The sequence below is a fragment of the Notamacropus eugenii genome, chromosome 3 (assembly GCF_028372415.1).
Source record: "Notamacropus eugenii isolate mMacEug1 chromosome 3, mMacEug1.pri_v2, whole genome shotgun sequence".
NCBI lineage: Eukaryota > Metazoa > Chordata > Mammalia > Diprotodontia > Macropodidae > Notamacropus > Notamacropus eugenii.
The window spans coordinates 47816474-47844465 of record NC_092874.1 but is presented as its reverse complement, the minus strand read 5'-3'; the positions used below and the strand labels follow the sequence as shown (position 1 = coordinate 47844465).

General features: G+C 36.5%; 1 protein-coding gene across 1 annotated transcript; it reads right to left on the bottom strand.

Annotated features, from left to right (window-relative positions):
* Positions 1-8: 8 nt before the first annotated feature.
* FAM133B (family with sequence similarity 133 member B) lies at positions 9-27954 on the bottom strand. The gene is made up of 11 exons (XM_072651513.1): positions 27689-27954; positions 23340-23437; positions 22259-22337; positions 19619-19693; positions 19316-19348; positions 18841-18903; positions 17049-17141; positions 14661-14711; positions 12119-12214; positions 6144-6191; positions 9-1625 (listed from the first exon to the last, which is right to left on the bottom strand). Exons 1-11 carry the CDS (start codon positions 27710-27712, stop codon positions 1539-1541), a joined length of 747 nt encoding a protein of 248 aa, XP_072507614.1. The 5' UTR covers positions 27713-27954; the 3' UTR covers positions 9-1538.
* Between the last annotated feature and the right edge of the window lie 38 nt (positions 27955-27992).

Sequence of the window (27992 nt, the reverse complement as noted above, 5' to 3'; positions counted from 1 at the left end):
CACAGCTATTTTTTTTAGCAAAATAGCCATTTATTCAGCCTCTTGTCATGCCAAAATATTCTGTGCATTAAGATACTACAGTTAGAACACCCTTTATAACAGGCACAATGGACAGTAAATTATATTTCATGTAATTGATTATAAAAGTGTGAAGTAAAAACGACTTCTCGGTTGCTTTTCACATCACTGGTAAACATAATTCAGCAGCAGACATTTGAGGCACCCAATCTTAGTAAAATATGCCACAAAAAAAGCAATCAGGTCATTCTTACTTTACTTTAATCCCTGTCTTAATTCAATATTAATATATAAAGACAACAAACTTTTTAAACGGTATATTTACTGAGATTCTGGCAGTAGTTTTATGTAACAAGACATATAGCATACTAGGCCTGCCACTTAACTTGCTCATAGCAAATCAGCTTCAATATGAAGCCGTTAAATATCAAAAACCTGCTTTTTACATGCTAAATATTTTCAGCAAGTGTGCAATTAAACACAGTTAATGAACTTATTATAGCAAGAATAAGGAATTACACACTTGAAACAATGCAGCCGGAACATAATTCATACAAAAAAATAATGGTCACTGGTTACAATAGAATTTCCCTGGCTAGTTAAAACATAAAATATTATAAAACATGCAAAATATTTCAGAATATTTTAGCTATCTATACCAAAAAAAACCAGTGTCTCTATGAAATGATTCCCTCCAAAGTGTAACCAAAATTAATTCAAATTATGTAACATTCTACTGCTAAAAATATTCCTAAGATTGAAGTGGAGGTAAGTTTCCTAGGTTTTGGAGCTCCCTCATGCTGCCAGATGCTGTCTGTTTTTGCTACCTGATGTAGCTGGCAGAGAGCCGAGCTCCAGAATGCAAAGGGACAGTCTGCTGCCACCCAGCTCTTGGCTCCCTAGGAAGCACAGTGTCTGTCCTGACCAAAATAGATAGGATGTGCAAGGATCAAAAGGCACACTATTTAGCTAGCTAAAATAATAGCGACGCCCTGCCCTCCCCACCCCACCCCACCCGTTCCCCTAGGTAAACAAAAAAATTAAGGGAAAAAATATACATCTACAAAAGTAAAGACTTTGAGGGCATTAATGTCATGCCCTTGCTTCAAAAAGGCCAACTGTAGTCATCTGGGTATCTCTGATTTGTCACTCTGAATACATCCTAGAGATGCATTTAGATTTTATGTCTACTGATTTAAAATTAGATACTTCCTGTTAAAAAAATTAATTATCTAAAAGATTTTACTTTATTTCCAAATATCTCAAATACCAGTTGGACTCTAGTGTAATATCTCCCAGATCTAAGAATTCTGGGGAGAGAAATCAAACCAAAAAAGAAGGTGAATGTACCCCATGTAATAAGCAGCAGGCAACAATCACGGCCTTGTCCGGCCTGTGGCCTCAGGCTCTAAAAACACAGGAGCATTCATGCATTTGGGTAGCAGAAGCCATAACTTTCACAGTTGAAGTTTCCTTTAGACATTGCACTTTCTGGCAGGGAGGTCTTGGAGGTCCTAGGGCTATGCTGACTCTGGACCTGACCCAGTGCTCTTCTTTTTCTTCTTCTTGCCATGTTTCTTGTGCTTCTTTTTCTTTTTTGTCTTTTCCTTTGAAAGAATGATACAATGAGCATCATTACATTTAAGATAAAGAAAACTCTATCACATAAAAGCAGAAAAAAGAGTTCTACACCATCATTTCCCTCCCTCCTCACAGTGCACTAGCGAAGGCTACCATGTGAGACGTGTGCGTGTGTGCGTGTCTCTAAAACCATATTATGCATACTTCTGTTTATCATTTTTTTCCCCTGGAGGTGGATAACATTTTCCTTCTTGGCTCCTTTGTAGCTGATTTGAGTATGTGTAATACTCAGAATAACTTAGAAGTTCACAATTACTCTTTGAATAATATTGCTGTTACTGTGGGCAATATTCTCTTGCTTTTGATCATTCTAATAAAGGTTTTTCAATACAGGCTGGCAATACAAGCAAATAATGCTACTCAAAACAAGGAGGAAATAGACTGAATTGTGATTTTCTTGAAAATTCTATGCCAGGAAAAGGATAAAAAGCAGGAGTCCCTCCCCACCCCTCACCAGCAGTTTAATGAAGTCTGTGGATTTGCTGCTACATCAATAATTGAAAGAAATGTTAAATTTTAGTTAGAGGTTAGTGAAAATAAAGATGTAATCCCCCCTTCCCTCAGCATTCGACTTCATAAACCCCCTGAAATCTACCTATATACATCCTTGAGGGGTGGGTGTCTGCAGACTCTAAGGAAGAAGGTATGATTTACAGTACCCAACTTGTTAATTTCTGCTAGATCCTAGCCAACTGTCATAAATGAATAGCAGAGAACTGCTTATACATATGTGGAAAGTAATATACAGTTAATATGTTACTGATTTATTAAAAATTAAAGTTCTAGCCTAAGTGTTCCCTTTAAGGAAAGAAAATCTCATAAAGGTATACTTTAATATCCAGCCCCAATTTATGATTTCATTTTATATAATTTATATAATTTCATAGATTCTAAAAGTTAGAAAGGACTTCAGTGACCAGTGAGACCAGCTTGTGTCTGAACAAGAACTCTCTCTACAAGATACCCAAATAGTCACCTGAAAAGAGAGGGAGACAATGAAACATATTGAGTCCTGAGAGGATTTAAATATTGGCTCTGCCACTTATGACCCCTTATGACCTTGGGCAAGTCACCATCTCTGGGCCTCAGTTTCTTCATGTGCAAAATGAGGTGTTGGATGGGATGTTTTCTAAAGTCCATAATTCCTATATGCTCCTTTCATCTTTGCCAGGCTGTCTATTTTACTTTTAAAGAGTTCTAATTTAAAATTATGATATTATCTTAAGAGATAAAATAATTGTATTGACTTTGGGATTTTAATTACATAATAGAAACACAGAGCACATTTTGACTTATAATGTTTTCCAGATCAGAAATATTAAACCTACTACTGTTAAATAATAAGAAATTGTTAGGTAGCTACTTTATATAACCTTTAGCTATTGTCAATAATTTAAATATATGAGAATCATAGAATATAGCTTTATTAAAATGTTTGAACTGGAATAATCTGGAGTATTGACTTATAATAAAAGGTTCTGACTCAGTGGAAATAAGCCCTTTCTTCTTAACACTACTGATATGCTGTGGTCTGACTTTTTGAAATACTGATAAATCAACAAACATTTATTAAGCACGTACTATGTGCCAGGCACTGAGCTAAGTATTGGGGATGTAAATAAAGAACAACTTTAAAATGCTCTTGCTCTTAAGTATACAGTCTTATGTGGGAGACCACTAATAAACAACTCTGCAGGAACAAGACAAACTGGAAACAGTATCAGATGAAGATACCAAGGCTTCTTGCAGAAGGTGAGACATTCTAGCTGAGACTTTTGTTACAGTGTTACCTCCCAACTCTCGTGCATTTTCACTGGCTGTCCTCCATTCCTAGAACTCTCTCCTTCCTCATTTTTGCCTCTGGGTCCTGTGGCTTCCCTCAGGTCTAAAGCTAACATATTTTGGCACTTGGAGGGTTAAACCTTCAGTTACTTGCATATCTCAATTGCTACTTTATAGCATTGTTTAATATTGAAAGGACAGATGTCATAGAAATTGTGAGACTTCCTTGTCTTCCCTTTACTTCTGATTATCTTGACCTTGTTTTTTAAGTTCTCCAGTGTCTTCTCCCCTGCAGGACTCGTTCTCTATGTCCTTCTTTGCCTCAGTGGAAGAGCATGCTGAACTTCACCTACTAGACAGTCCTCACTGAAGATACTACTGGCGTTATGGTTGAAATCAACAGAAAGTTGTAAGTCAGGTTTGAAACCTTGTGCCAAACGCTCTGAGTCCATCTCCTCTGTAAAGAAGAAGTTGGACGAGATGCTTTAAATGATCTATTATGATCCCTAGACCTGTCTGGTCAGGTATTTCTCTCAAAGGCAAAATGGAGGAAGTAGAACTCAATGACTTTTTCAGGACAGCTTTCTTCAAAATTCATTATTACATCAAAATCCAAGGAGGCCTTTCACCTCTTCATAAAAGTCATTTTCACCGTAAACTTTATTTTCTAATGGCATTTAATTATGCAAATAATACAATGTATCCCATCCACATCCCTTGCTAGGGATCTGTTTTTCTAGCTAACTCACATCAAGTTTGTGGATGAGGCATAAAGGCAGACTATCATTTCACTGCTTCAACAATTTATGCTCAGGTATTTTGGGAAATAACTTACTACACAGATTATAATTTGTCATTATCCTAAGAAGATGTAAACTCTGACAATACAAGAGCAATCCACAACATCCTTCTGAGCCTTCCTGAAGTTAGAATTTTAAAAGGATCTCAAGCCCAAGCCACATTAAAAAGACATCTTTCCTTGTGCTTAAAATGTCCTAAGGCGGCTGGCAGTTCTGGCTATTTCCTTGGATTTCCCTTCAGTGATGCCTTCAGGATACAGCTAAGACTACAGGGAACATTGTTGAGTACAAAGCATCAGTCTAGAGAGGTGACAGGGCCATGTGATGCAGAAAGGGGCTGCCTTAAGGAGTAGAGGCTGTGTAGATGCCGCTCAAGGGGATGCTGCCAACCACACTGGCTGAGGGCGCCTCTCTCATGGCCATCTCTACTCTTTCAGGGATCCACTTTCTGTTGCATTGCACCAGTGTTTTCTTTTTGCCACCTCCAAGCTCCAAGGTCTTGGTGGCTTCGCTACTGGGCTTTTCTATTTAGTACCATCCAGTAAGAAACAAACCAATCACATCATGACTTCTTTAACTGGTTACATCATGGATGTGCATTTTCGAGTTGGAATGGATCTCAGAGACCTTTTAGTCCAACTCCTTTATTTTTGCTGTTGAGGAAACAGGATCAGGGAGTGAAAGGTCTTGCCCCAGGTCCCATAAGTAGTGGGAAAGCCAAGGTTAGGAATTCACATTTTCTGGTTCTTAGGTCAATCTCTATCACACATAAAAGGGCATCTCTACCTGCTGTTATTCATGCATCGTAACTCAACATCTGCATTAAGGCATTAAGGCACTAGTTCCCAAATGCTTTGGTTTCAGAACTCCTTGATGCTCCTAAAAATTACTGAGGATTCCCTAAAGAATTTTTCCTTATGTGGTTTATATCTACTACTACTTACTGAATTAGAAATGTAAAATCTTAGTACTATGAAAACAGTTCAGTAATAGGTACTTTATGAAGGCAGCACATAATAGAAATAGGAAAGAAGTCTGCTAGCTTAACATATGCTTCCAGCTTTCTGCCCTCTATCTTCTAAACCCCATCTTGTCAAAGTTCTTTATTCTACTGATAAATTTAACCTGCTACAAACCAAAAACACCAAGGATGAATTACACATCCATCTGGTTCTAACAAATAGTTATTTTTGTACCTGAGTAAAGGCTACTTCCTTCCCTACATAGGGAAGAAAGTGATACAACAACAACAACAAAACAAACATTTACCAGGTGCCAATAATTCATATTAATTCCAATTGTTAAACGATGACATTTTAAAAGTTAACTACTATTCAGTATTTAGTATCCAAGAAAAAAATGAATTGAACATAAACAAATATAAATGATACTGGCTGTGGTCTTTTTTTTTTTTAATTAAATGAACAGTTTCCTTAATATTAATACACACCAAAGTAAACATACTGAACACAGAAGTATCATGTAACACTAGATTGTGATTCTAAAAATCATCATATACAAATTTACTATAGTGCAACATCTTTTTTAGTCAACTGACCAGCATTATCCTGGGCAAATCATTTAATTTTACTAAGCCTGTTTCCTTAGCTATAAAATGGGGATAATAATATCAGTATTATTTTCCTCACAGGATTGTATAAAGCTAAAGGAAATAATGTATGTAAGTTGCTTTGAAAACCTCAAAATATGATATAAACATTAATTATTATTAATAATGCTAGTATTACTGGAGGACAAGACAACATAACACTGCTATACGAATAAATTATGGCTCTAAGATCTCATTTTGACCTACGTTATTTATTCTATTAAATTTAGTTTTCCATACTTCTGACACATAAAATTACTCTGTTATCACATAAGGATATAAGTGATACTTGCTGTGGTCTTTTCTCTTTCCTCATTGTTTTTCTTCTTCTTTGCTTGTGCCTAAAAAAATAGACAAATTTTAATGAAATATTCTATGAAACTTGCAAAAATAAGTAAAAGATCTTATTTGATAACCTGATATAACAAGAATATTTCATTATAAAATACTTCAAAAAGTTTTAATATAATCTTATATAAAATCATATGGAATCTGACACAGTGTTATGTACACAGTAAAAATACACACACATATACATGCTATATTAAAGTTATTTAAAAGCATTCCAATGCCTCAGTGTTTTGTACTGGTAAACCTAGGTCCTTGAACCTATACAGGCAGGGTAGAAACTCTTGCAGGTTCTGTCCAGCAAGCCAGCAGGGGTCTGGTCAAAGATTGTGTATCTAATTCCTAAGGTCCACCCTAGGAAAATTTAACTAACAGGTGATAGATATTTTAATGTCAAAGCAACCTGTGAATACCACAGGCTCAAGCAGTTGTACTTACACACTGTGTAAGGACTACCCTAGCAGACTACCTCTGTAACATCATGTCCAGTTCTGGGTACCATATGCTCCTAATGAAGATCACTGATAAGGCAGAGTATCCAAAGGGTGATCAAGAGGATGGTACAAAGCCTCAAGTTTACATCACATGAAGAACTGAAGAGCCTGATGAAGTTTATCCTGAAGAAGAATGATGAGAGACAAGGATGACAGTATCTTCCAGGCCCTGGAGGGCTGTCACAGAGAAGAGGGGTGAGAGTGGCTCTGTTGAGTCCCAGAAGGAAGAACTAGGAGCAACGAGAGGGAGTTGTGAAGGGGCTAAGGGAGGTTTGAGGTCTTGATAGCTGCCCAAGTAGGACTATCTGGGGAAGGACAGCTCCCTGTAGGTTCCCACATAAAGGCTGTGTTGTAGAGAGCTACATTGTGGCTTTTAAAGTCCCTTTCTACTTTGGCCAGACTTTGAAATAATCATTTAATAACAAAAATGAGCAATAATTAACTTGATGATTTCAGTGGGTGCTAAAATTTGTTATTATAAACTTAACAATGATCAAATGATCAAACAAAAAAATTGAGTGAAAATCGTAAATAAAACCCTTAGCCTATTTTCTAAACTGACACCCTCTCCTCATTAATAAAAGTCCTTCTGTGGATGCAGTCATACAATTAATATTTGTCTACAAGTATTGTTTTGTTTATAAGAGCAGGAAAGGTTCCATCAAATGTTGAAATCTTAGTAAACAACCTCATTAAAAGGGAATTGAGGCTAGCCTGGCACAAGTTATGGTGATTGCTGCTTTTTAAAATTACATGACATAAGATTTTAGCAGTTGAATTTATTTTCCAATTACAGGCTGAAATGACTTTCAAAATGTCCAAACATTTCAGAGGTATCTGTGTCCTGCTTGATACAGTCTGAAGGGAGCTTCCCTTCTGATTTGGACAGCTGCTTCTACTCTCCAAGTTCACGCGCCATTTTCGGACACCAGAATGACACTTGAGCTGGCCTCCTGCTAACTCTGACTTGCCTCCTTCGCTGATCACATATGCTTCTCATGTCTCAGGTCACATGACATCATGTCCTATTGTAGCTTTCTGTGTCTTTCAAAGTGAGGGAGCTGCCCCAGTCGAGGTGCTCTACATGTTTTCTTTCCACTGCCTTTTGAGTCAGCTGCAATTTTGAGTCTTGGGAGAGAAAGGTTTTTTACATTATTTGCAGGAGAACTTGAGTTAGTATAACTGAAAAGTGCCAGATATGGGAATCAGGAGGCTGTGGTCCAAACACAAACACTAACACTTAAAGCTGTGTGATCAGGGACAGGTAGTGCAAGCTCAATTAAACTAAGACTGCCATGACTGACAGTCTGTGGCTGCTCTAACCCTGCCCTTTCCTCCTGATGTGTAGAAAAAGGTTTCCTAAGTGCCCCAAGATCCCAAACTATAGGCACAGGAGAAGTAACAGCCAACCCTTGGCATTCCCATCTCTAAGCCCTGGGAATGGAGGAATGAATACATTTCAAACATGAGATTCTTCCTGTATAAAAGGGAGAAGGGGGGAGGCTATTTTTAGAGCTGCTACTTATATCATACTCTCCACCCTCCTTCTCTCATTCCCAAAATGATCTGATTCAGAATTGGAGATTAATGGCATCCTGTGGTCTTGGTCGGTTATAAAAAAAAATATCCTTTAATACAGTTTATTTGGATGCTCTTTCTTCTTTTTCTGGTGTGGTCCCTGACTGACCACAAAATCATTCATTCTGGGAGACAACTGCCATCAAAAACGGGGATTAAAATGGGTAGAATAACTTGATTATTTTCATTTGAAAGAAAAATCCTATGGATTTGGAGAAATAGGACTAAATCATGTCACTTAACCTGAGTTACATGTTTCTCTCATATTGTAAAATAGAATAATATTTTTTACTAATTACCTCATGGAGCTTTTGTGAGAAAAATGCTTTGTAAACCTTAAAATACTATAAATACATGAATCATTGTCATCTAAAGTGCTATTAAAAATCATGAATTTGATCTAGGTTCCTCTCCTCTTGTTTAATTCTAGGCCCCAATTCACATATTATATGCCAATGGGTTAACTCAATTGGTGGTCCACCAGACCAAAGCAATCTTCTCCATATGTATCTTCCTTACTTAGTTTTTCCTGTGTTACTAGTTTGACTGCTTTTAAATGATTGTGGATTTTATTGAGGCCCTGTAATGTTCTTAAACTTGAATTGAAGATAATGTCATCTACTAACTGTAGCCAATGAAGAAACCATCTCTACAGAATTGTCATTCCCCTTGTGCCTACCTTTGAATCCAGTGTTACAACTAATTAGGGATATACCCAAAAGTGAAAGAAGGATTCCATATATATTAAACACTCATAATATCACTTCTGTGGTAGCAAAAAACTGGAAATAAATAAGGTGAGCGCTATCTGTGGAATGGTTGAACAATTTAAAGTGCATGAATGCAACATATGGTAAGAAGCACAGCACATTTAGAATTCAGAGACACACAGGAAGACTTAAGTGTACTAATCCTGATGGAAGAAAGCAGGCTTAACAATGTAGATGATTATGATAATGAAAAGGAAACACTAAAATACATCAAAATTCAGATAAATATAATAACTAATCTTGGTATCTGAAGTCGGATGAACAAACACAGTGTACCAAAATTAATCAGGTGCTAGGCTTGGACATGGGATCAATCCCACCCATGGCATCAATCCCACCCATGGCATAAACCAGCTGTTTGCAGACAAGACAGTTTCCTGATTCATCGCTTCATCATCTGTATAACAGAGATAAAACCTGGAATTCACAAACCACAAGGCTGTTGTGAGGCACAAGTGAAATAATATAAAGCACTTTTGTAGGCCCTAAAATGTTACATAAATGCTGGCTGTTACTATCAATACATAATGTCAGTTATTATTATTCCCTCATCCAGATAAAAAGGGATAGATCATTGGTATTCAATGGTGTCTTAACTGCCAGATGTTGTTTAATTGCTTTTCTTTGGGTAGAGCTCTGGGAGCAAGAAAGTAGGGAAGTTAGTGATGTAAAAACAAAACAAAACAAAAAACAAAAGGCACTGACAGAATTTTTTTGTTTAAAGAATGTATTCATGATATACAGGAAAGTAATTTATGTCTTTTGTTTTTTTGATTTTTTAAATTCTGAACCTATTTTTCACCATTTTTTGCCACACTTTGTATCTACCTTAGCACTGAAGTCACTTGGTTTATAGGTAATATCCTTTGAGTTCTTATATAATTTCTGTTTCTTTATCCTCTGCTACAGATATTGGAATATAAACTAAACCTATCTTCATGGTGGTCATCTTGCCTATGTTTGTCTGGGTATGACAAAGTAAGACGGACCAGGTATCCTATGAAATAAAGCTCCTTGCTGCCATTAGGATGAGGTCCTCTTAATATGAAAGGACCACTGGCAGCACCTTAATTGATTTTTCCCAAGTAGGAACAATAAGGCATCTTTACCTTTAATTGCAATTTTGTATGTCTCCTGGTTTTCTTTACTGATGTGTTCCTTCAGTAGCTAAACAACTAACATGATTACTGGGCAAAAATAACAATTCTACATGGAGGATATCAGATAAATTATAACTTATAAATAAAACTTGGAGCATTTTTATATTGTTTATTTATACACATACAGGTATAGCAACATTTTTTAATAACAAAAATTTGAAAACAAAATGTGTGTAATGATTGCTGAGAGAGTTGAAAAAAAAAGATGCCCTATGAATGTACCCTGGTACTCCTCCACCACATAAACAATGGTGAACATGAAAAATTCAGAGATACCAGGGGAGACCTATATGAAGTTATGAAAAATAAGTAAAAGCAACAAGAAAACCACAGAAGAGCTGAGGGCTCCAACAATATAAAAAATCATCAAAATGAAGAGAGAATGAAACACCAGTTAAATATACCTGATGAAGTCAGCACAACATCAAAATTGCAGGGTATAGTTTTCCTTTCTCTGAATGGAGACTTTTCGTGTGAAGGGTGTGTGTGTGTGTGTGTGTGTGTGTGTGTGTGTGTGTGTGTGTGTGTGTGTGTGTGTGTGTGTGTGTGTGTGTGTGTGTGTGTGTGTGTCTGTGTGTGTGTGTGTGTGTGTGTGTCTGTGTGTGTATGTGTCTGTATGTGTCTGTATGTGTCTGTGTGTGTGTAAATTTTATCATATCAAAACAACCTATCAATTTTGAAAAGTAGCTGTTAATAAAGTCTAAAAACTGACTTTTACAACTATCTAGGTCTTTTTCTACAATTCTCACTAGAGGTTAAAGAAGGTCAAAGAAAATTAGGGGATATTTTGCATTTTTATCCATTTCATGGGTTGCCATGGCTAAAGAATTCAATGAAAAAATTACTCCAAAAATTTAAGGGGGTCATTTTGTGAAATGTAATTCTTTCTGGGTCTGAGGTGCCAAGAAATACATTTAAAATACAACTAATTAGTGAAAGGCCTGAGATCAATATTATTCTCATGATACAGAGAAGACCAGACTAGTAGGAATAACAAAAAGTTGGATGAATCTTTAGATCAGATATTAGTGATAATGAACATGAACAGAACAAGGTCAGTCCACGTAATATTACTCTATTTCCCCAGGGTAGCTATTCTAGCACTTCTTTTTCAAATCCTACTACTTCTACACCTTTCAAATAGCTCAGAAACTTGAAAAAACCCCCACTAATTTCTTATTTTACCAAGATTAATGTTAATTAAACTGAGTACATAGTGCAATATTCTATCATAAACAAAAAAGGAAATTTCAAATGTCAGTACTCAAAAATCACTTTAGCTTGTATAACACCATTTCTATGAATAACATCTAGAATTATATACAATAGTTAATGAAAAACAAATTCTAGCAGAGTTCAAACAAGAACACAAACATGTGCTTTATACTGCAAAGATGTAGAAACTATTATTAGTTATAACATATTTAACAAGCTAATTACTATAAAATTACTATAGAACCTGTAAGTATTAAATGTCAGTATTAAAATGGTCACATAACACCTTTCTATTTTCAGTAAACTTAGAACAAAGCAAGGCACAACAAGTATTAATTTTTAAAATGAATTGATTTTATAGTGAACACATTTTATCCTCTGAAGAAAAACACTTTTAAGTGGACTTAATTCCAAATATATTTAAAGCCTCTGAGATAAGCTACATCAATTCAATCTTAACAGCAATTGTTTGGATTTACTGTTTAGAATGTCTCAAAAGTAGAATTTTAATCTAATTTAGTAAACTCAAATGCATATGTAAGATTTACACTCTACATTTCATGTGTTCTTCATATTATATCAGATGAAGAAGTTATCTAAATTAATCAAATGTTTTCAAGAGTTATTCCTTTTTGCTTATTTAGTATATAAAAAATGGAAACATTCAAAAACTAAAGGAAAAAGATTCAATTTACATACTAACCTCTTCTAAGCAATCTGGTTCTGATAAAGATTCAGATGATACAGGTTTATCTTCAGAATTTATCTTCTTTCTTTTCTTGCTCAGACTTTTGATATCCTGTGAATTATTCAACATATATTATTTCTACTCAGAATGAAGATATATTAATGATATATTAAGCACATCTTATATTTCTAAGATCCAGTTTAATAATAATAACCATCTTTAAAATTTTATTTCCATCTCCATAAATAATTACTGAAATCTGGGGACGCTTTACATTTTGTAGTACTCTGAAGTTTCACGGTAGTTATTACTATTTAGTAACAAAACATGTTTTGTTAAAACAAAACCACACTACTCAGATGCATATCTCTATTGTCTTACCATATTTATTTTCCTATGATTTCCTAAATTATATCTAATATGTGTATTTTTAAAACAATCAACCAACAAAACAACTGTATAATTAACTACTTCATTAGGATCCCCCTCAGTGCCTCTTTCAGGGCTACAGATGCAGCAGGCTTTAAAAAAAAAACACTTGCTGGTTCAATCCAACAAACATTAAACATCCATTTTGTGCAAATACTGTGTTTTACTAATAAAGCAAATACTTCAATACAAAGCAAAACTAGGGAACCATTATTTGCAGGATAAAATTACTGTTCAAAAATTTTCTCTAAATAGATTTCTTAAGTGTTTATTTACAACGACGACTTGATTAACGACTTGAAAAAGGGCAGAGATATTTACAGAAAATTTTCTTAACAATTAGGACACTCCATCACTCCTCAGATATATAGAGAACTGGGTAAAATTTATAATACAAGTCATTCCCCCAAGTGATAATTGGTCAAAGGATACGAAAAAGGCAGTTTTTAGAAAAAGGAATCAAAACTATATATAGTCATATGAAAAACTGCTCTAAACCAATACTGATTAGAGAAATACAAATTAAAACAACTCTAAGACACCACCACCTACCCATACAATTGGCTGATATGACAAAAAATGAAAATGATAAATGTTGGAGGGGATAAGGGAAAGTTGACACATTAAATGCAGTGTTGGTGAAGTTGTGAACTGATTCAACCATTCTTGAGAGCAATTTGAAATTATGTCCAAAAGGCTATAAAACTAGGCAAACCCTTTGACCCAGCAATACCACTTACTAGGTCTGTATCCCAAAGAGATTTGAAAAAAAAAAAAAAGAGGAAAGAACCTATTTGTACAAAAATATTTATAGTAGCTCTTTTGTGGTGGCTTAGAACTGTAAATTGAGGGGATAGTCATCAATGGGGAATGAACTATGATATATGATTTTAATGGAATAATATTGTGCTATAAGAAATGACAAGAAGGATGGTTTCAGGAAAATCTGGACTTACATAAATTGATAAAAAGTGAAATGAGCAGAATTAGGAGAACACTGTACATAGTAACAGCAACACTGCAGGATGAGTAACTGTAAATGACTTAGTTATTCTCAGCAGTACAGTGATCCAAGAGACAATCCCAAAGGACTCATGAAAAATGCTATCCACCTCCAGGGAAAAGAACTGATGTCTGAATACAGATCAAAGCATACTATTTTTCACTTTTTTTTGTTTTGAGTTTCCTTGCACAAAATGACAAAGATGAAAATGTTTTACTGGTATAACCTATATCAGATTGCTTACCGTCTGGGAAGGAAGTGGCGAGGAAGAAGGAAGGGAGGGATAGAATTCAGAACTCAAAACTTAAAAACAACGAATGTTAAGAATTATTTGTACATGTAACTGAGGAAAAATATTATTTAAGAAAAATAAAAAAAGGGGAGGAATGGGGAAAAAAAACCCAGTAGGGCTATCCAAAAGCAGGATGGGGTGAGTTAATGGATTCCCAAAAGTCCTTCAAGAGAAGGTTACCTGATTACTTGTTGGGGGTATTGTAGAAGGGATTCTTGTACAGCTAAGCAATTAGACTAAATAGCTCCTGATGTTCCTTCAAATTCTGAAATGTTGTACAAGTTAATATCAATTCTAAAACTAAGAAAATAAAAATCTGTGACTATTATGTAAACAATTGGGGAAATATAATATGATTTAAATAAATCTATTTACAAGTAAGCTCTTCAAGATGCACCTACGGTATAAAGAAGCAAGGTTCAACTTACCAAGTACTTGCTTTAAATGAATTGATTTTATGGTGAAGACATTTTATCCTCTGAAGAAAATACACTTTAAGTGGATTTAATTCCAAATACATTATATAAAGCTTCTGAGATGAGCTACAAAAATTCCATCTAAATAATACCGGTTTAGATGGCGTAGTCTGTCTAAAGTAATTATTCTACTACTTTATTGTGTTCAAAATTTAATTTTGGTAAGCGGTTTCTCTTAAGTTAACATATGAAATCGATGAAATTTCATTGAAATAGATTTAATAGGTCCAAAAAAGGCCATGCCTCTGCTATACATTTAATAACTAAAATCAGTAAATGAGATAGATTCCCAAGTCATCCAAAAACTAACGTATACATGTTAACATTTTCAAAATATTTGAAACCCTTTTAATTTACCTTTTCTCTCTCATGTTCATCTTTCGACTTCTTTTTTTTCTTACTGCTGTCCTAAATAAAGTGAAAATATCATTTTAAAATGTAGTAATTGTAGTAAAGAATAAACACAATGATATGATTGATCAAATGCAAATACTAGGTCTGCTATATTAAAAATTGTGAAAATGAAAAGAAAAATTATGGAAGTAAACCTTTATGTAGAAGAGGTTTCTAACCAAATTAGCTCAAATACTGTCTTCTTTATTCCAAATGCCATTTTCCCCACTGAATTACAATTAAAATGGACAATATGCTTTAGAATGTTAGAAACTATCTTTGTTTAAAGGATCTGTTACATCTAAACCCCACCACGCCCAGACTTGGAGCTGAATTCCCTAATTCTATTCCCTTACTTCAGTCATTACAATTGCTCAACCTCTGGCAATTCTACCAAAGGGAGAAACCTGGGAGTTATTTGTCTGGCTGTAATCTACTATCTATACCTCAGAATCTTTCCTTTTTTGACTTGCTATTTTTGTGAATGGCAACAATATCATCAAAAACCACGGTATCATCTTTGTTATTCCCTCTCACTCTCCCAAACTGAACATTTTCTAGATGTCAACCTCTCTGCAGTCTCTCTCACATCCACCCTTTCTTTCTTATTCCCATTATATATCATTAAAGTCAGGCTTTCCTGGGATACTGCAAAACGTTCCTCAAAGATATTCTAACGTGTAATTGGTCTTCCTTCAATCCAGCGTTAGCATTAATGGTAGATCAATTTTTTAAAGGTACAGATCTGATCTTGTCAGTCCTCTCCTCAAATTGATGGGTGGGGGAGAGATACTTATAGAGAAAAGGGTGTGCATGTGTGTGTGCATGCATATGTGTGTGTGTGTAATGGGATGAAGACAAAACAGTGCTTCTCAATATTTTAAGACTTGTCATATAGAAGGACACTTAGATTGCCTCTCTTTGGTCAAAATGGACAAAACCTGCACTGGTAAGTGGAAGTTGCCAAAAGGCAATCTATAGCTAACATCAGAAAAAACTTCCTCAAACCCAGAATCATCCAGGAGACAGTGGGCTGCCTCCAGAGATGGCGAGTTCCCCTTCAAGTGGAGGCTGGAAGATCATTGATTAGGTTTGTTAAAGCAGGAATTCCGTTTGTGGGTGACTTGGATCCAATGGTCACTGAGGTCTATCTTTCAAATTCTGTAAGCCTTCTAGGAAAACTTTCCACAGGCCTTAAAATGTACTTTTAAGCTTTTCAATTTATCTCTGTTTTGTATTATGGCTGCTAGTATTTGTACTACTTCTCACTTGACTAGGTTTTAAGCTCCATGAGGGCAAGGACAATCTTATTTCTATCTCTTCCGAAGCCTAGAACAGGGTCATGCATATTGTATGTGTACTAAAAAACACCTGTTGGCTGAGGCTTGTTCTCACTGCAGCAGGGGGAGCTGTGAGAGTAGCTGTATACCTTTCACCTTTGCTAGTAGGTGATTTGCCACTTGGGATTCTCTTTATCTCCCTATCTTTGGAGTCTTACTTTCCAAGTCCAGTACTTTGAATTCTAGTACACTATCATCTGTTTTCATTGTGTTGAACTCAAGCCACAGGCCCCTTCCTAATTCCCAACCATCTTTTCTGAACTACTTATTTGCATGCGCATCTATGCCACATTCAAGAGAACTGTGCACTGCAGGCTTCATAGAGTTAAGATCTTCCAGAGAAAGTGTTCTAAATGACCTTCACACTGTCCCTGAAGTTCTGGTGTATCACTGCTTCACTCCTTGACAATAACTTTTGAGAGGACTGGACTATGGAGAAATGATGTTTCCTTAATTTGAAGCATCTTTTTGTAGTAAAAGGAACATGATCACCAAAGGGGTCTGGCTCTTTCAGGGCACCTGCCACAAAATTAACCTGGGAAAAAGGTTCAGATATTCACAGATCAAGCATTAGGAGTTAAAGCCCATTTAAGAATTCAAGAATCAGAAACCGAGATAAAAATCTAACACGTTATAATGTAAATTCTTATTGTAGCACAGGGAGAACCTTCCTCAACAACAGGCTCAATGCTCACATGTCTAGCTCTTCCCTAGAGCAAGGAAGGGATTTCTTCTTCTGAAACAAAGGCTCTGAGGCCAACTGAGTCTCAGAGGCAATGCTGTTCCAAAATATTACCGAAAGGTTTTCTGATAATAATTCCAGACACTAGAAACAGGATAAACATTGTTTTGGTAGGTGCCTGCATTGGTCAAATTATAAGAAAATCTTCATGGAAGTCAAGGCAAACAAGCAATTATTTGAGTTTCTTTCTATATGGTAAAAAATTAAAAATAGATTATCTAGCCTCTAATTACATATGCCAAAAGAGCTGCCATCCCAATTCTGTGTTACCTTACTATCTGATTCAGATTCTGATATGGAGCATTCTGAAGATCTATGTGAACGATATTTCTTTTTTCTTCTTTTTTTCCCTTGTTTCTTATCCTACATAAAATATTTAAGAAAAAAAATGGGTTTCTGTATCATTAAACTCTACCAATATAATTTTTGCATTTTATTTATTTCTTACCTTAATCAATTAATGAAAAGGATTAAAAAGGGATTAGTTGCCTTATATAATTGCCATTTATCGATCCACAAATGCTTTGCCCAATCTGCTAGTCTTTACAATTCAATCTAACAAACAAGTATTAAATGTCTACTCTGATCATGGTAAGGAGGCAGGTACAGCAAAGAAGAAAGAGTGGAATAGTCTTGGAATCACGAAGACCTAGATTCAAGTACTACTTCTGAAAAAATTAGTTGTGATCATGGGCAATTAATTTGATTTGTGTCCTAGTAAATTCTCTAAAAGTACAGAGGAGTTACTGATTTGCATTGATAGAGACTATCCATTGGAAATTCCCTACATAAATGGGCTCACTGATCTAGAACTGCCCCCCCCCCCCCCCACCTGAGTGGCTGGCACCATGCTAAGCACTGGGAATACAAAAACGGTAACAGCTCCTTCTCTCAAAAAGTTCATATTCTATTTGGTGGTAGTGGTGGTGGAAAAGGGGGGTTGAATCTAAGACATACAATACATACACAAGTATAATACAAAGTAGGGAACATAAGGAGAGATCAAAGTTTTCCAGCAAAATGTGGGGAGAAAGCACTAATAACTTGGAGGATCCAGGAAGGCCTCTCCAAGGCCGACATAGGGAGTGCACCTCAGGCACTGGGGACAGCTTGTGTGAATGCTCCGAGCTTGTGTAACAGGTAGTCCAGGTTCACCAGGATGTAGCCTGTGAACACAGGGAGGTTGTATTTTAACTTAGACTGAGGGTTTTTGAGTAGGGAAGTAACAGGTTATTCCTGTACTTAGCAAGATTATTTTGGCAGCTGAGTGAAGCAAATAGAAAGGAGAGCATGGAGGCAGGAAGATCAACCCAGGGCTATTATAACAGTCCATGCCAGAGGTGATGAGGGTCTGAGCTCAAGTAGCAGCCACATGAGTGGTGAGATGGGAATGGATCCAAGAGATGTTGCGAAGAGAGGATGGAAAAGGCTTAGGCAATGACTGGTTTCTGGGATGTTGGGGAAGGGTTCACTGCAGCACTAGCCTGCTGTTTGACCTCGAGTAAGTCACTTCACAGCTATAGGCCTCTACTCCTTACCTATAAAATATGGTGGCTGAACTACTTTTTAAAGTTTCATCTAGATCTTAACATTCTAGGGTTCTATGAACTGTTTGCAGATATTCTCTTTTTTTATTGACTTGTTAATGAAGACAGTTTCACAAAAAGAGATTTAAAAATACTCCAATTTAAACACATGGCTTTTTAACTTATCCATACCAAAGCTTCTCCATTCAGTCGTCCCTCACTCAAAACAAAGTCAAGTGCAAGTCATGTCATCATTTCTCTGATGGCATGGTCTTCTTTGGCAATGAAGGATGAACACACACACACACACACACACACACCAAAGCTTCTCTATCACGTGGGCATGACTAATCAAAATCTTATTGTATATTTAAAAAAGGTTGTCAACTAAAACCTTTGAATAAAACATTTCTGATAGTCTACAACATAATGCATTTTTCTCATTGGGTTTTGATACAGTGTAGTCAACACATTTAAAAACAGTTTTAGAACATCATATTTCATATAGTATATTAAAAACAATAATTCACTCTTACCTCATCTTCTGAATCTGAAGAACTGCTGGAAGAATCAGAGCTTGATGAAGAAGAGGATGAAGACTTGACCAAACATAAAACAATTAAAGCTTGTGAGATGCAGAATTTGTTCATTTCACTGTGCCTCATCAAAAACATTGGTTAATTTGTTCCTAAGAATCATTAAGATTTTTTTTAAAGAAGTTTTTTCCCTTCAGAGCTGTTTAAATGTTATAGGTTAAAAAAAAAAACCAACTCAATTTTACAAATACTATTTAAATATTCTTCTTTAATATTAATAAAGGAGCCACAGTTCTACAGGAGGTTAGCATCTTCCTATCATGAACACTATTCCCAATTGATACAATCAGCCCCTTAGTTTCTGCCCAGTTATTTAGTCTGAGTCATATTATTAATAAAACAAATTGTCCTTACTTTTCAGGGCCTTAATCCATTTACATTTGGCAAAAAGGAAAAAAAGGAAAACGTTGCTCACCCTACCAGATTTCTTCTTTTCCTTTTTCTTTCTCTAAAAAGAAACAAATGTTGTCAGGCTGTGATTAAATTCTGCAAGTCAGAAGTCTAAGTAACAAAATGATCTCAGTTCTTAAATGCATTAACAGTAAGATATTATGAAAATTTAAATACTGGATATACTTCACATTTGTTCATCAAGATGCATTTATTAAGGTGCCTACTATGTGCCAAGTAATATGCAAAGACAAAATAAAAACAATCACTGCCCTTGAGGAGCTTACAGTCAGCATGCTAACATTAAGATCATTACTAAGAGTATTACCTCTCTTTTCTTTGATGAACTTTCGCTTCCACCTAACAATTTTTCTCTGTGTTTTTCCAGTTCCTTTTTCCAGTTCTGAAAAAAAAATGAATAAAAATATATTACAAACAAAGCCTTTCCTATAAAGACGACTCAGAAAATGAACAAAACAAGTAGCTCAATAAAAATTTTCTAAAAGGATGCTTTTTGTAGGCTGGTCTCAGAACCTAACCATGTCTGTGAGGAAATACCTTCTGTGCTACAAACAAATGATTTAAAAACTTTTAGAAAGCAACTCATTCATTAGTTTCTATACCTATAAAATTAGGCAACTTTATCTAATGTAAACTAATTTTTAGTTAGAAATCAAAATACTAAGGCTCTTAATTCAACTTTGAGAGTGCTCAGCTATTTTTTATCTTCTCTACATCATACTTTTCCCAGATGGATGAACTGACTTTTTAACGTATCCTTCCCCTGAAGAAAGTTATCATGTCATGAAGACAGAATATGTCATTGATGTCTTTTGCTTTTAATTCAGTTACACTGAATATAGTGTTCTCCTGGTTCTTCACTCTGTATCAGTTCATGATTTTTCCCGTATTTCTCTTAATTCCTTATATTTGTCATTTTTAGTGCACAACAGTCTACTACATTCATATGCCATGCTTTATTCAGCGAAGCGCCAATCAATGGTCACCCACTTTATTTCTAGTTCTTTGCTACTACAAAAAGCGCTTTGAATATTCCAGTCTTGACTTCCTTTAGGAAGGGTCGGACAGAAAATGGAACAGTTAGGTCACATTTTTCATATAATTCATAATTGCTTTCTAGAATGATTGAATATATAGTTCAGTCAACCTAATTTCCTTGGTGTGAGGTGAAATCTTAATAGTTTTATTTTGTATTTCTCTTAATTATTAGTGGTTTGGAAAACTTTAAATATGGTGACTGGAATTTGCAGTTTTTGCTTTTTGAAAATTGTCTGCAACATTGATCTGTTGTTCTAAAATGGCTCTTGCCATTTTAAATTTCTGTCTCCCTTTTTTGGTTACTCTTTTACCTATTAGAGTTGTGAAAGGAAACCCTCTCTTCACTATGGAGAAAGTAACCTTTTATACTTTGGTCACACATGCATTTAGATATGGTATCGTTGCTGGCCTAAACTTAAGGTTGGCCAAAGTGCTTTTTGATTTTCTGTTAAATGGGGAACCCTTCATCAAATGATTTTATGTTCTGGGCTTTATAGGACTACTGTGTCTGATTACTTCTTGTCTGTTTATCTAATTTTTTTCACTAATCTACTTTCCTAGATTTTAACCAGTACCAAATAGTTTTCATAGTTATTGCTTTATAACAGTTTGACATCCCCTCATTCCTACCTTTCCCTTCTAATTATTTCCCATTTAGATTCTAGACTAGGGGTTGTTAACCTGGAATGTGCAAACTCATTTTTTAATACAAATTTTTTGTACTATTCCAATGCACTTGATTTCCTTGGTAACCCTATGAATTTTATTTTATGCATTTAAAAACATTTTTATAGGTAAACAGGTTTCACCAGACTACCAAAGGAGCCCATCCCCCCCGCAAAAGGAGGTTAAGAATCACTAGATCTTTTATTGTTCCAAATTAATTTTGTTATTATTTTGTCTAGTTGTATTAGTTTGAACAAATCTTTAGGTTAATTTACATTCTACCACAGTTTTTAATTATATTGGCATGGCCCAGTCATAAGTACCATATTAAATAGTTCTTCAATTATTTTCATCTTCCTTTATTTCTGTAAAGTGTTTTATAGTTATATTTATATATGTCCCAACTAAGAACAGTTATATACCAGAACTTTTAAGTTTTTTGTTGCTTTTTTCATGAGATTTCTCTTACTATACTTTTCAGTCTGATTTTGCCACTATTTGGGTGGTAAAATACATCGTTCTTTTAACATATATAAGCACCTTCTTTCTTTAAGTTTTCTTCCCCGCTAAGATTTGAAATACTATGTATCGCCCATAATAGAATTTTAGTAGTTTTAGTGGGGCAGCTAGGTGGAGAAGTAGATAGAGTATCAGGCCAGAGTCAGGAAGACCTGAGTTTAAATCTGGTCTCAGACATTTATTAGCTGTGTGTCTCTGGCCAAGTCACTTAATCCTGCTTGCCTCAGTTTCTTTATCTGTAAAATGAGCTGGAGAAGGAAATGACAAACTACTCCAGTGTCTTTGCCAAGAATACCCCAAATAGTCACAAAGAGTTGGACACAACTGAAAAATGATTGGAAAAAAACCCCACAAGTACTTTTCGTAGTTTGATATTTTAGCTTTTTTAGTTTTGTGGCAAAATGTTTTAAAGTCTATATATCCAAAGATCAAATAACCCTACAAAATATCCTACAAAGCACTTACAATTCTGATGATAATATGGCAGTAAAAGTTGACAAGAGTAAGGTTAGAAAGTTCAGATTAGTTACATTTCACATAGTTATCAAGAAGGTAGTGTGGGCAAAATACTTAAGTTTACTATATAATACAGATACTGCTGTTATAGACAGCTGAACTTAAAAACTTTTTAAAAAATTAAACAATTTAAAATAGAAGACATTTTAGTTAAAGGTTTTTTGAGGCAAAAATGTCTTCCATATAAAAAAGCACGTTGTTCACCAACCTCATTCATTTTTTCTTCAAATTCTGCTAATGCCTTGGAGCCTTTCTTTTTCTTTTCTAGTTGTTCTTTCACTTCTTCCCTTAAAAAATAGAACATAAGTTTATACGTATCAAAGAGATAACAGCCACAAATTTCAAGAAGAGATCAAAAGAGAGAAGTTTTTCAAAAAATTATTTACAAAAGAAAAATGATTATATAATAACTTTTCTAATTTGAATATATTTTCTGCATTGGGGGAGGGAATGGATATAGAAGAAGAAGGGGATGGAGACGGAGTCCATGAAATATAAAAAAGCACAGGAAAGTTTCAATAATGAATTCTTAATAACTTTAATACTTAATAACTTTCCACTTAATAACTTTACTGTTTATTATACACAAAACAATTTTCTTTGCTAACATTCAATCACCATCTTTTCCCAAACATTCTTGAAAAAAAGGCTTATTCTTTGTCTATAACCTCTGTTGTATTTACTTGAAAGTTCACTGATAAATCATTTCCTCATCTCAATTTCAAACATGAGATACAGTAAATTTCCCTGTAAGTGTACTCTGGTTAGCTGTCAGTTTAGCAGCCCTCTGATATGGTGTGCTTCATTTAACATAAAAGAATCAAGCATTGTTGACACATTTCAACTATCAGACCTTCCGAGGGCCTCCTCTGAAAGTCTCCTGCCTGATGTCACCCTGTGGAATAGCGACAAGGAAAATAAACTAGATCAGAAAGAGTCAGTAACCAGTACATTATATTCCCAAATTTTAGAACAGGTAGACTAAGTAAAGCGAAGTTTTTTCAAATAATGAGCTCTCATTCTCTAATCTAAAAAGAGGTCAGAGGATTATTATCCTAAAATCTGGCTAAACTATGAAAGATGAAGAATATTCAAAATTTTTTTAAAAGAATGTGGAACCTACCTTCTGAGATTTGTTTTTTAATGTAGGAACTGTTTGTAGTATGAGGGCGGAATGTAGCCTCTAAATACTTAACAATAAACAAAACAAGTCTTGAGTATCCTTTTGGCAAACAAAATAAGGTTTTAAAAAATAACCTCATAAATAAATGAATAGTTTTTATAATTACCATGTGGGCCTTGGCCGATTCAGGTAATCCTGTATCGTTGGTCCAGCTGACTGAGCAGGACCTCGAGATCTGGCCATGGCTATAGGATTCATGTAAGCCTAGAGAGAGGGGGAAAAAGAAAGAAATTAAACTAAAATGATAGTCTTTAAAGATAACTCCGGTACTTTCTTTCGCCTTTATGCTGTACAAAAACTGAGCTAAAAAAGAAAGTCAACAGTCAAAGAATGGTAAAGACTCATAATCATCACTGTCAAAGTTTCCTCTTCAATTTTGAAAGAAAAATTATTTAAAAAAAAACTTGGTTTGGAAGGAAGGAAGGAAGAAAAAAAGGCAACTTCCTGTATGTTGTACGAGTCTGTAACTGAGATTTAGCTCAGTCTAAGTCATTCATTCATTAGTATTAGGCAGTACAATACTGTACTTTATTATTCAGAATAATCACCCTGATCACATGATATCCTCAAAGAAAAGATTAAATTATAGCACACTTATAAGACATGAAAATATACTACATTTTAGAAATATTTTCAAGAAGGATTGAAGCAAAACAAAAACCTTTTCTTGCCAGGGTCCTAAAAGGAAATATGATGTTTTATTAAAATTTTTTGTATGTTATAACGTTCTTTTGGTTCAATCTCAATTACTTGGCCCTCATACTCAATTTACTCAAAGAGAACAGAAAGTTGGCAGAATTGACATGACCACATTAATTATGTGAACATATTCTTGGCTTACATATAAAGGTCTTCAGTTTAAGAAGAAATATTCTTAAGCTTAAAAGTAAAGTTTTGGACCTAAATGCCTGACATACAAAAAGAAAATTACACTGCAATTGTTTGTATATGGAAGTAACATTCTATTTGTAACAAAATCTAAAAAAACAAAACTGCTACCTTTTCTTATACTGTTGCAATGAATTATACATTTCCAGATTTCTTTGGCAGAGTCAGCAACACCACCACTACCAGTAACATATAAGAACCTCTTCAACTCTCTAATTAAAGATAATAAATCTTTTGGAGATAATTTTTCACTTGAGCTAGAAGTGGTAAAAACACTTCATTTCAGATTAAGTAGAGCCTTAACAGATCATTTAGTCCAACTCCATAATTTTACAAGGGAGGAAACATGTATAACTAACTAGATTAAATGACTTGCCCAGATTTGGTGATGGGGCCAGGACTATGAGATCCCAGCTCTCTAGACCATGGTTAAAAACTCCTGCAGAATGTAACTCACAACTAGGGGGATTTTTGAGGAGCTGGTGCTAAGAATTTAAATATTGGATCAGACTGGCTAGAAGTATAAATTCAGATATTTCATTTTTTTTTTTTTGCTGTTGTTCTCTTATAAATTCCATTCAACTGCCTTTTTAGCTGAGAATTCTAATCTGTGTCATGTGAAGAATGGCGTCAACCAGAAAGCTGTGTTAATGCTTAACTGCTGTGTACAATCACAACTACTGGCAATAACAACCAACTTGCTATGTTACACCTTAAAGACAGCTTTGCAAATTGCCCAAGTTATCTTAATTATAATATGATATAGTTTACTAGAATTTATTGATTTTTTGTTTCTGAGTCATGTTATATTTTTATATCTCTCCAGTGCCTACTTTGAAACAAACAAAAAAAAAATTTCCAAAAAATTTCTATTACAAAAAACACCTGACTAGTAATGTTATTTATAGGTAATTCAAAAGTACAATCAATCAGGTTATCAATCTAATACCTTTACAAGGAGGCATGAATCCACATTTATATGCCATCAAGTGGAAGATCTTTTAGAGTTGCTGTGGCCAAAAAATTCATCATCCTCAGGTCAACCTGATGATGAGCATCTCTGATCTTGGATGGGTCTTGTGATTAGCTGACATGGTTTTAAGAACCCAAAGTCAACTCTGTATCTAGATGAGGCACAGATTACTCCCACAAAACTTCTAGGAAAGTATGCACAACATATTTTTAGTGACATTTATTTTGTATTTAGCCTTCAGCCCTATAAGGAAGTTCTTTTAAGACTAAAACATTTTACTATCTCCTTCTGAAAAAATTTTTTTTTCTTATGTGTTCATAGAGCTTTGTGGGTTTTTTCCTATTAGTCTGAGATTACGTTATTTAATTCCAATAAGGAAAGCAAAGAAACTGTCTGGTTTCCAGAAACTGGATAGTTCCATGGAATATCACAGACTCCATCATTTGAGTATTGCAAATTTCCAATTCAGATCCACCCACATTAAAACGCAACTATAAGAACACAAACCAAAAGAAAATAAATAGTTTTGGGATTATCTGTGCTTTTGTATTTTTCCATTAGCATAGGTCACAGAAAAGTTACCTGAAGCATAACTACATAAACACATGCCAAGAGGAAATATAAATGACTTTTCAATTATCTTTGCCTCTGTACTTTTCCATTAGTATAGCTAATAGAAAATTAACCTGAAGCAAAAGGTGGCAAGTGTAGGAGTCACTGAGCAGGTACTGAGGAAAAATGGAAGTGGTATGTGCTATCTTAGAGGGAACACTGTAATTATTTATAAAGAACAGGAAGGGCATCTCAGAAAGCAACTGTTACTAAATCTAGCCTCTGTAAATTACTGTGTCCAGTTAAATCTAAACAAATTCAAAACCATGAAAGAGCTATTAAAGACAAAAACAAAACAAAACAAAAATTGCCTTCCGAAGCAGGAAGGCATTCACCAAAAGCATTAGAATTGCTTTTAAGTCAGTCTCAGAAAATGTCAGTTTTTCAGGTAGAAAGGTGGTGGGTTATTTTGGGGGGAGAAACTTCAGAATCAACATCAGCAGTACAGTACTGTACACAGTGCCCAGGTCTGGGAGCAGGGAAAATCGTGTTCCAGATCTGGCTCTGCCATTCACTAGCTGAGTGACCTTGGTGTAGGGTTGATGACATGACTACAGTATGACATACCACTGAAAGCTGGAGAGGACTCTGGAGGTCATCTCAAACTAAGGGAGATGACTTCCCAAGGAATTTAAGTAGCAGAGTCAGGGATGTTGGCTTGGAAATGGGAAGACTGCTTCAAATTCTATCGCTTTCTATATTTATTATCTGTGTGACCACAGGCAAGTCACCTCCCCTTGGGAAGCCTAAGGTTCTTTAATTGTATAATGGAGAGATGCTCTAAGAAAAACATTTTAAGGTAAGCTCTACGTTAATGCCATTTATTATATCTCCTCTTCAATTCCGACGTTGCTTCCATTAAGCCGTTTTCCTGCTAAGTTCTGGTTCCAGTTTCCAGAGCCTTAAAATGAAGGGTTGGGCTAGACTCTAGCCCCAGGTGATCTTTGTGGCTCCTTCCAAGTTCCACATTAAAATACACTGTCTTTTCCCCGGTACAAAACATTACCAACAACACAAGTTGCCGGAGAGCCGAAAGAAACCGGGCTGTTTAGAGGGTTCAGATCCCGTGATTTCCCTTTAAGTCTCTCTATTACCAGAATAAACAAACACCTGCTTTGTCTCAGTTCTTAACCTTTTTTGAGTTAGCCCTTTGGCAGGTTGATGAAGAATGCTATGAAACGCAAAAATAAAATGCGCTTGATAACAAAGGAAGCCAAATTGTACTGAAAGTTATATATGTTTGTTTTTTAAAGAAAGGCGTGTTCCCAGACGCTAAAGAACCGGTCTTGGCTGCCCAGGGCACTGTCCCTTGCCCCGGACATCGCTCCCCTCTTCCAAAGACCTGAACTTAACAAAGGTCTCAAAGGGACGGCCCTTCCCGGGGAGCGAACACAAAGCCCGGCCGGGCCCCGAGCCCCGGCCCTCGGCCCGCAGGCGCGGCTGCAGCGGCCCCGGCAAACACAGGCTGACCGACCCCCTGCCCCCCAAGGCGGGGAGACCCGCAGGGAGGCCGACAGATGGATGCGGACCCTCCGGGAGCTTCTATTCTAACAGAGGGAGGAGACGGGTGGGGGAAGGGGGGCAGGGAATGGGGAGGAGGGGGAAGGGAGGAGAGGAGCAGGGCAGGGGGGCAGGGAGTAGAAGGAGGGGGAGGGGAGAGAGCAGGAGTGCAGGGGGGCAGGGAGGGAGCGGGGACGAGGGGGGGCGGGGCAGGAGCATCAGGCCGGGTGCGCGGGGCTTCCTTCTCCCTGGGGCCTAGGAAGCGCTTTCGGGCCTCTCTCCGACTCTGAGTGTAGCGGCGCCGCCCCAGCGAGGCCAGGCCGCGAGGGACCGCGGGCGCTGGGTAAGGCGAAGCCCGAGGGCCCCCGGGGAAGGCGGGCCGGGCCGGATTCCGCCCGGGGACCGCAGGACCGCGCGGCCACCCGAGGAAACTAGGCCGCTAGGCGGAGGCCGCCTCCTGCCCGCCGGCGCGGGACACTTACCACCCGATTGTCCCTCTTGCCCATGGTGCCCGGCGGCTGCCCGCGCTGCTGCTTGGCCGAGAGGACTGAGGGCCGAGACGATCGGGCGGCTCCGGAGGCAGCCGCGGCGACTCCTCCTTTTCTACCCGGGCTCCCGCAGGGAGGGGCGCCGCGCAGCGTCCAGGAGGCGGCTCGGCGGACACAGCGCCCCCTGCGGCCCGGCGGGAAGTGGGCCCTGCCGGAGCGCCGCTCCCGCCTTCTGCTCCTGCGCTCAGGCCTCTCCCCATGGAGCTGGCCCAACCTCGTCCCCTTGGCGCTCAGCCAG